The 10764-nt window shown below is 34.6% G+C and overlaps 1 protein-coding gene across 1 annotated transcript; it reads left to right on the top strand.

Moving 5' to 3' along the window:
* The first annotated feature begins 8351 nt into the window (after window positions 1-8351).
* Window positions 8352-10378, top strand: LOC131600855 (transcription factor MYB36). Its single transcript, XM_058872746.1, has 3 exons — window positions 8352-8589; window positions 8799-8928; window positions 9105-10378. The coding sequence occupies exons 1-3, from the start codon at window positions 8454-8456 to the stop codon at window positions 9889-9891; spliced, it is 1053 nt and encodes a 350-aa protein (XP_058728729.1). The 5' UTR covers window positions 8352-8453; the 3' UTR covers window positions 9892-10378.
* Window positions 10379-10764: the final 386 nt, after the last annotated feature.

Raw genomic sequence — 10764 nt, 5'->3', positions numbered from 1 at the left:
AGGTTCATACCACCCGCCGCTTTAGAATAGCAGACTTTATCCCAAGCAACAGGAGCTTTTTTGCTTATAGTGTCCGTTCCTGTCCAAAGAAAAGTACGGCAAATCGCTTCAATTCTATGGAGGATTTTCTTTGGAATCGGGAATACTTGCATCCAATATGCTGTGGTTGCAAATAGCACGCTTTTGATCAATTGCAGTCTGCCAGCGTAGCTAAGTAACCTTGCTGTCCAATTACGGATTCTCCCCACGATTTTCTCGATGAGTGGTTCATATTGGAAAACATTTAATTTTCGGCTGGCCAACGGTACGCCCAGGTATTTGAACGGGAGGGTTCCAGCAGCAAAATTCGTAATCGCCAGGATTTGTTGTTGAATATTGATTGGGACTCCCCCAAAATACACCTTACACTTGCTAGGATTTGCTCTCAAACCTGTAGCTTCAGAAAAATTATGGAATTCTGCCATCATGTGTTGAATGGAGACCGCATCCCCCCTAGCAAACAAAATTAAGTCGTCGGCAAAACATATATTTGTGATTTTTAGTTTCCCGCACTTTGGATGATATTTGAACTGAGGTTGGTGATGAAGCTTAGCCAAGCAGCGGTGCAGATATTCCATAATGAGCACAAACAATAGGGGAGACATCGGGTCACCTTGTCGTAAGCCGCGCTTTGCTTTGAGAACTTGACTTTGTTGACCATTTATCATATATCTATACGATACCGTTCTGACACATAGCATTATCCACCGGATAAATTGGGTTGGGAAGTTCAGTTCACTCAGGATTTCTTCGAGAGCTATCCACTCAACCGTATCGTATGCCTTCTGCACGTCCATTTGGATGGCACATCAAGGGGATATATATTTTCTATTGTATCCTCTTAGAAGCTCTTGTGCAATGATAATGTTGTCGTGAATGATTTTCCCGGGGATGAACGCAGATTGACTATGACTAACCACCTTGTGGACCACTTTGTTTAGTCTGTTGGTCAAGATTTTGGCAATAATCTTGTATATAGTTGTGCAGCAAGCGATTGGGCGCATATCCTTCATTGTCGTTGCATCACTCTTCTTAGGAATTAGGGTAACCAGTGCACAGTTAATAGCTGGATGTAACCTGTCTTGGGAGAAAAACTCATGAACAGCACGTTTTACATCCCCCCCGACCACGCTCCAGGCAGCTTTGAAAAACTTCGCAGAGAAACCATCAACCCCCGGAGCTTTGTTGTCACCAATACTTTTGAGAGCATTCCAAATTTCCTGGTCCGTTATTGGTTGTACTAGAGTGGCTCTATCTATACTCTCAAGTTGATTTCCATTCCTGAGTACAGTAATGTCCACATGTTTTAGCTGGCTAGTAGACTTTCCAATTAAGTTCTCATAAAACTGTAGCACTTCATTCTCCATGTCTGAATGGTTATTTAATCTTTTGCCATTTGAATCCTCCAGATAATGAATACCGGTGTTCTTATTTTTCCCCCTAACGGTTGCGTGAAAATAGGCAGTGTTGCCATCCCCATGTTTCAACCACTCAACTTTAGCCTTCTGTTGCATAATAAGCTCTTTAGTTTCTGTGGCTTGCATCAGTTTTGAAGTAGCCTCTTGAACCTCCCTGGCATACTCAGCATTAAACTTATCATTCAACAGTTTGTTTTGAGCCTGTTCTAGAAGGTGTCTAAACTCCCTAATATTATTAACTTGAGAGAGTGCCTGCTTATTCATCTCTTTCATAATTCTCCGGGTATGCTTCAATTTTTTCCAGAGGATATGCATCGATCTGCCAACTTCCTCGCTGTTCCAACCCTGAGCCGTACGAATCAGAAAGTCTTCTCTCTCTGTAACACAGTTAAGGAATTTAAAGCGACTAACCCTGCTATTGTTCATTTTATACCCCAATCTATGTACATGTAGAGGATTGTGATCTGATATGTGGGGCGGAGGGATGTTTATCTCACACTGAGGAAACTCGAGAAACCACTCATGGTTACACAGCACATGATCAATTCGCGTGTAAATGATGTCAGTTATATGTTTATTCGTCCAGGTAAAGAAACTACCTTTGGTGTCATGTTCATACAATCCAACTGTTTCCATCATTTCCACCAGGTCTTTAACCTCACTCTCCTGCACAGGGTGTCCACCAATTCGATCACCAACATGGAGAACATTGTTAAAATCTCCCAAAATAATCCATGGTCCTTGAATATTTCTAGCGAGTTTCTTTATATCCTCCCATAACTTCCTTCTGTGTGTCAACTGGTTCTGGGCATATATCACTGTGAGCCAATGTTTTTGAGTTTCCTGTTTATCAAAGAACTCACAATGGATATACTGATCAGTAGAGTGAATGGGTTGGATTTGTATAGTGCCTTCCTCCCACATGAGCCAGATTCTTCCATTACTATGATTATCATAATTATCTATCCAACTCCATTTATTGCCAAACCTTTTCCTTATGTCCGTAGCTTTATTCTTTTTCACTCTCGTTTCAAGAAGGGCTGCACAATTAATACGCAGTTTATTTAAGTGAGCTGCAACTTCAATATGCCTAGCCCTTTTATTCGTTCCTCTTACGTTCCAAGCTAGCATGGTGGTTCCTCTGTCAGAGTACTTGAACCTTCCATTTCAAGTGCTCCAAAGACATTCTTCATTGGAACTTCACCTTTCTGTCCAGTATTCCCCTCAACCCTAGTTGCCTTATTCTTGTTGGTGACTTTGTGCCATGGTACAGCTGCCGGCTGCCCTATCACTGGTTTTAATATTGGTTCTCCTGGGATATCTGTAGTCGCCACAGCTGGTGTTGTCACTGGCTCAGGTTCGGGTTCTTTAGCAGCTTTCACTGTCCACACTTTTTACTGTATTGGAGGCTTCCTTTCCTTGCAAATGTGTCCCACTTTATTGCATTTCTGGCAGTACAAAGGTTCCCATTCATAATCCACTGCTTGGCTAAGTTTGCTACCATTAGGGTCTCTTATATTAATCGTTCGCTTGAGATCCTTGGTTACATCCACTTCAATTAACACTCTAGCATAAGATACCCGTAATTTCCTTGCCGTACATTCATCTGTCATTAAAGGTTTTCCTATCGCACTCGCAATTTTTCCCAAACTGGACTCCCCCCAGAAGGCTAAAGGCAGGTTGGGAAATATTACCCAGATAGGCAGCACCCTCAGCATATCTTCCTCGAGTTTGAAATCTGGTGTCCATTCGTGTAGAAACATAGGCTTCCTATAAATCGTATAGGGCCCTCTCATCAGCACTGCATCCCTGTCTTCTTTGGATTGGAATCTGATTAGGAAATATCCTTCTTCATTATAAAACAGATCAGGTAGCGACACGAAATTCCACACATTATTCATGAACTTCTTGACAGCATTCATTGACAGCTCCTCCCCTAACACATACATAACTAGAGCATTTTCCCAGTATACCACTTCAGATGCAATATCATTCTCACAGAGTATAACTTCTACTTCTCCATCAATAATAGAAGGGGGAGTGTAAGTAATTGCTATGCCATTAGAAGCGAGACGATTACCTCGAATGATATCCACCCAAGGACGGGGTGAATCCTTTTGTTCTGTTTCCTCTGTATGTTTTTGTTCCTCCACAATCGTTTCCAGTTCTGCCCCCTCAGATACAGTCAGAATTGGGCTTTTCCCTTTACTGGTTCCACTTGAACTTGCTGCATTCAATCTCTGACTCAGATTCCCCAGTTGAGCTTTAGACAATGGCGTTTTCACTTGTGTCATTGCCGGAGGTGTTGTAGTCACCAATTTTTTTGGCCGACCACGTCCACGTCCCATTTGCCCTAGCAACGAGTTAGGGTTCAACGTGTTGAATCTCCCCCAAATTGGTCTAAGACCAACTTAGTACAAGATTCGGTGTTGAATCCCCGTCGCCAAAACAGAAAGGTCAGCTGCTCTCCGTCACCGGAAATCGCACCGGAAATCGCTGGAGAGAAGTTGGTTTAATCTAATTTTTTTTTTTTTTTTATAATAACTATTATTCATAACTCATAAATTATATTAAAATATATAATTATTATTATTTATTACTCATAAATTATATCAAATTTATGATATGTGAATTAATTAATATCCTAAAATTAATTTTTGGGATTTTTTAAGATTTTTTGTTGTTGTTCCGAATTAGTCAAAATCCCAATTTTTGAGATTTTTTCGGAAATGCACTTCCGAAGTCTGGAAAAATTTTGAAAAAAAAAAAATTTCGGAAATGCATTTCCGAAGTGGGGTAAAATGAGTTTTTCGCTGAGGGTGACCCCCATAGGGAGGTGGGTAAAGAAATTTTCTACTATTTTCAACAAGGATCAAGTGTTAATTGTTGATCAACATGTTTTTCTCAAGGCCGCCATAAATTAAGAATAAGAACAATATGATTGACAAGCAACAGTCGAACGGAGCTATACTCATGAAAGACATGGAATACATTTTCAAAGAAATGTTTACGATTCATGATATACTTATAAATAAAAGTAATGATTTCAATAAAATCTAATAAGGAAAAGGATAATTCATCATAATAAGGAGAAAAAAACTAAAAAATACTATTAATTATTGAAAAACTAAAAAATATAAGCATAATTTCGTACAATCATGTCGTGACGGATAAGATGCCAGTTTTCAATGTTGTGTGGTTTCAAATAAGAATCAGTTGGTTATGATTTTGTGCTGACTGAAAACAAACAAACATTGATACAATTTCAAGGCATTGACTCTAATAGCTTGTTTTTCTAGCTTTCATCACCTGCTCCCTAGTCAACTTACAATAAAGAAGTTTCTAAAAATTACTATCATTTTAGTTTCTTAACGTGGAGAGGGAGCTTCTTCCATTAATTTCTAGAGGGAAAAATGTACTTGTCCGTAGAAGACCACGATGAATTAATTTGTTGCAATATTATTTACTCATATAGAAATGGAATATATGAATCAATTCATTGACTTATAAAGGAAAATTTGAAATAAAGGGAAGGAGATCCTGTGGCAGATGTTGATCACATGGCCATCTATACTACAATATTTCTACTTTGACTAAATGCAAGTGTGGGGTACTTTTTTTTTTTTTTATAATGTATTTATTTTTTAGAAATGCTACTTGTACACTTTTACTAAAAGTGTACACTTACACCGTAAAATAGATCAAAGCATATACTAATCAATTTTTTAATAATTTTTTTTCTTGTTTTGACAATTGTGTAGGGGTAAAAGAAGTATATATATATATATATATATATATATATATATATATATATATATATATATATATATATATATATATATATATATATATATATATATATAGGGGCGGAGCCAGGATCAAAATCCAGGGGATTCCCATAATAAAAGTTAAATATACAAAAAAAAATGTACAAAAAATTGAATGAAAAAAATAATAATAATATTACTTAATAAAAATATACTAGTATTTCAATTACTATTAAAAAATAGGAAACACAACCATGATAGAAACATGCAAACACAAACAAAACAGGTGTAAGGAAAGAATTAATACATTTTAATGATTCCATTTATTTTATCATTTTAAGCATACATAGAGTAAGAGCATGTTCAAGCTAACTATAGCTAGCTAGATAAATTGAACTCAGACAACAAACTTAATTCTAGTTTCAATGGAAACAGGAACAAAAACAATTTCAACAAACTTAATTCTAGTTTCAATGGAAACAGGAACAAAAACAATTTCATAAGGGACTTTTAACTTCCGTCCAACCAAATACAAACGTTTTCCATCTTCATCAATTTGTTCGTATGTCCCAATGTCATAACAAGTATAAGATTCATCGCAAAATCCAAACTTATAACGACTTTCATATTTCAAAATACTAAATGTGCCAGGAAATATTGGCAAATTATTATAGTTTCCAAAACCACCAATACCGACGCAAATTTTAAAATTAATGCTATCAACAAATATTATCCATTTTGATGACTCGGTACAATCAAGCTTCTCAATAACTTCAATTTTAAGTGGCGTACATGTGAGGATTTTTTCAGTACTGTTTTTTATATAGGCAAATTTCACAGGTATTCCTAAATATCACTTGTAAGCTTGCATGACAATAACTTCACATTTGGAGTTACTGATTTTTCCTAGTTTTAATCCACCGATCATGCCACTGAGATAATTGGTGTACCTTCTGTTCGGGTGTAAGTATTTAAGCAACATTCTACAATCACAATCACAATCACAATCACAATCCAATTAATTTTACAATTTAAATCACAATTATAATTACAAGTTACATTTACGTTATAACTCAGAAATTGGAAGTTAGAATAAGGACAATTAGACGAACCTGGAGCTGGAGGGCGGAGGCTGGATGAGGGCGGAGGCTGCTTGCTATAGCTGTGCTTGTGGGGCGACTTATTTCTGTGCTTGTGAGAATGTGAGCGGCTGCTGTTTGTTGTGCTGAAAAGAGTTGTTTTTGTTAAACCTAAAAAGCTGCAGTAACAATAAGATAAAGGGTTAAAAGAGGGGAGGATAATTTGGTAAAAAAAATATTGAGGGTATTCCGGGGAATACCCTTTACCCCTCTGTATCCGCCCCTGTGTATATATATATATATATATATATATATATATATATATATATATATATATATATATATATATATATATATATATATATATATATATATATATATATATATATATATATATATACACGGTGTAAAAGTATTTGGTGTAGAAAAAGAGTGTATAAATAGTATTACTCATTTTTTTTATAATACATTAAGTCTATACTATTTGGTTATGTTTTTGAAGTATCATAATTGATTTGGTTTCGATTGAATTGATGGAATCGGATAGCGTAGGGCAATATTTAATGAAATATTTTGGTATTGTATTGTTTGAATTATTTAAAATTGGATGACGTAGTATGCATTTCATTTCATCACTTAGTATTGTATATTTCTTTCTCTCCGATTTATGCAGAACGGAGAATATGTCAAGTTCAGTTTTAAAATTTTTAAATAATAGAATGAAATCTTCATTCAACTCTGCTACATCCACCCCACTCTCCTCTCTTCATTGTATGATATCCAAACATAATCTAAGGTATTTGAAGACATAATTTTATTTTTTTGAATTGATTTTAATTTAGAAGTAGAATTTATAGTTTTTTTTGTTAGTCACGGGAGCACATATTCACGAATTAGATGTATAAGTCACATTTCAATCAAGATTCAATGGTTTAAATTTAAGTATTATATTTTAAATTATAATCTAAAAATTAAAATTAGTTCGTATTTGTATGAACTATCAGATTTTAATCAAATAGTCACTGAAGCATCGAATGTGTGAATGTGTACACCAACAACGGTAGAGAATCAACATCTATAGTTTTATGAGTTTAAAGATAAGTCTTTTATATGATTTTTTTTATCTCATTTTAATATATTCATACATTCGATGTATGAGTCGCATGCCACCAAGATTCAGTGGTTTAAATTTAATTTTATATTTTAAATTATAATCTAAAAATTAAAATCAATTTGTATTTTTCTAAACTATTAGATCTTGATCGAATGGTCACTGAAAAATCGAATGTTTTTGTGTTCACAAAAAATTGTAGGGAATCAATATCAGAAGTTTTCTTCCGTGTTTAAATGCGAGTCTTTTCTATGAAATATTTTCTTATCTCAATTTTATATAGATTTATTTAAAGATAAACTATTTTACACTCACTTTTTAAGTATACTCATCAATTTTACAAAATCAATTCGGTCAAGATCAATTTTTGTTACCGCACTACTAAACATAGATCAAGATCGACCGAACCCTAATTATTAGAGAGACGAGTTACAAATCTTTTTAAACCTTGAGAAGAACAATAAATGAGTATTAATAAAGATGGTTAGGTTTAGATTATTGCATTTCACAAACTCTCTCCTCCCTAACAAACTAATCATAAACATTTTCCTATTAAAAATAACAAAAATGTTAAACTTATCAAATGGAACATTTCCATGGATAATGCCGACAAAGTAAGAGGATGAAGGATTCTTCTGATCAAATACTATTGTAGTATTAAACTAATGGAACTTATGAAAAAGCAGTGCATTATTCTAATCAAAAAACAAGGAAAGAAATATATGTTATACGTTTGTCTCGTTGCATGCAAACTAATCCAAAAAGTAAGACATAGAAAGAGATATGAATAAAAGCAAAACCCTAGCTATATAGAAGAAAAAAAATCATATATGAGTTGAATTAATATTAATAAATAAAATGAAGAAAAGGAAAAGGTGAGATGTGTAAGACTTTTTGTCCTCTTAAGCATCACATCAGCCATTTTTTCTTACCTATAAATCATTCTCTCCCTTCCAAGTAGTTTCCCAACAATCTTACAACAAAACCATCATCATCAAGAGAATTAAACCTAATTTGTGAGAGATCTTAACAACAAAAGATGGGTAGAGCTCCATGTTGTGACAAAGCTAATGTGAAGAAAGGACCTTGGTCTCCTGAAGAAGATGCTACTCTCAAATCCTACATTGAAACAAATGGAACGGGTGGAAATTGGATCGCCCTTCCTCAAAAAATCGGTAACACTCTCCTCTTAACTAATCTCTTTATCTGATATCATCCGCACGCAACTATAGAAATTAATCTATAATAAGCGTCCAAATTCTTTCGTCAGATGCTTAACACTGTTGTATATCCAGAATTGATTCGATCATAAGTAAAGAATTATATACTTACTACTAACCGATTTGACTTGTCTAACCGATGAATAATTACGAAAAATTTGCAGGGCTCAAGAGATGTGGAAAGAGTTGTAGACTTAGGTGGTTAAACTACTTGAGACCTAATATAAAACATGGTGGATTTACTGAAGAAGAAGACAACATTATTTGCAGCCTTTATATTAGCATTGGAAGCAGGTCCTAATTTGTTTCTCTCTCATATTCATTCATCTCTTCAACATACTACTCTTTGTCTTATTTTCTTTGTCATTAGAATCTCTCCATGTTAGAATCATTGATTATTTCTCCAATAGTAAGAAAAAACTCAAACCTTTTTCTCTCGACTAATTAAATCGAACGGTTTTTATATATAGGTGGTCAATTATTGCTGCTCAGTTACCTGGAAGAACTGATAATGATATCAAAAACTATTGGAACACAAGATTGAAGAAGAAATTACTCGGAAAGCGCAAACAATCGGCGAATAATAACAATAGCTTGATGATGAACCAAAAGGAGACAGATGAGAATTCTTATTCAAATTCTTTGAGTAGTTCAGCTCTTGAAAGACTTCAACTTCATATGCAACTTCAAACCCTTCAAAACCCTTTTGGATTTTACAATAATAACCTTTCTGTTTGGCCAAAGTTGCATCCTTCTCAAGAAAAAATGATCCAAATTAGTCTTCAAAACTCTAATAACAACAACACTATGATGCAATTGCAAAGTGCTTTCCCTTCACCACAGGTTGAATGTTTGGAGAATATTAATATTCCTTTGGAGAGTATCAACAATTCGGTTCACTTCGACGCTTCTGAAAACAATGATAATAAGAATCATTATGGTTCAATGGATGCTTCAAGTGTTGCACCAGTTAGAGGAGAAGCTGTTGAGAAGAGTAGTAATGAAGGAATTCAGCAACTGGAAAATGAGCTAGATGAGATTCTCAACAACAGAAATATTATTAGTACTACAATGGAAAATGAGTTTGATTGCTTCAGAGATATGAACAATACTAATGGTTCAAAGGATCAAGGTTTGATATGGTGGTCAAATGAATCAGGTGATACGAAATCGGGATCGTCGAACTCGTGGGATTCGTCGACTAATCTTATGCAAGAAGGGATGTTCCAAGGTTATGAGCTAGGTTATGGTTTGTAATACTAGAATTTATCATATGGATATTTAACTTTCTAATTTGTTGTTTTGTTTGATCATAAGAATGTTGTAACTGCAGGTCTTGTAAACAATGTGGTGAATATATATTATATAATAATGTAGATTGATGCTTGAGTAATGTTTTTCATATGCAGAATGTTAGTAAGTTATTTGTGATACTTTTAATCTTATATCTTATGCCATCGATCAGTTGAAGTCAGAGTGCAAACATAGGAAGTTAGTAAGAAGTGATACGAGCAAGAAATGATCCTAAAAACGAGAGATTTTCTTATGAATGATGAGATTCTGTTACTGGAATAGTTGACTTAATGTAGCCATTGTGGTGTCACTCTTTTATGTTTGGTCTTGTGAAGTTCGAACACGTCGAAAATAACCCTGACATTGACACAACGACACCGATAATAATTTAAAAAAATAATTTTTTAAAAAATAATTAAATTAAACGTAATTATAAATATCAAGTGTTTAATGCCGACACAAATATAGACATATTTTTTTTTTAGAGTTTTTAGAGGTGTCAGTAGCACTGGCCATTCCTAGGGCGTATAGATTGGTTTGGGGCACTTACATCTTTCATGCAAGCCCATTACCAACATCTATTTGTTGAGAAATAAGATATGAATTTCATCCTATTTTAAAGGCAAAAATGACAACAATTACATTGTAGATAGGGCTGGAAATGAGTTGAGTTGAGTCGAACTCGTCTCAGTTCGACTCGATTCGTTAAAGATTAGTTCAACTCAAATATCGATTCGAGTTTGTCACAAACTTTATTTTTTTCAACTTAAACTCGACTCATTAGAAGTTCACGAATAATTGGTTCAACTCGTTAGGTTTACCTCGTTAGCTTCACGG

The sequence above is a fragment of the Vicia villosa genome, linkage group LG1 (genome assembly GCF_029867415.1).
Source record: "Vicia villosa cultivar HV-30 ecotype Madison, WI linkage group LG1, Vvil1.0, whole genome shotgun sequence".
Lineage (NCBI taxonomy): Eukaryota > Viridiplantae > Streptophyta > Magnoliopsida > Fabales > Fabaceae > Vicia > Vicia villosa.
Note: the sequence above shows the minus strand (reverse complement) of the source record. Positions and strands in the feature narration are given on the sequence as shown.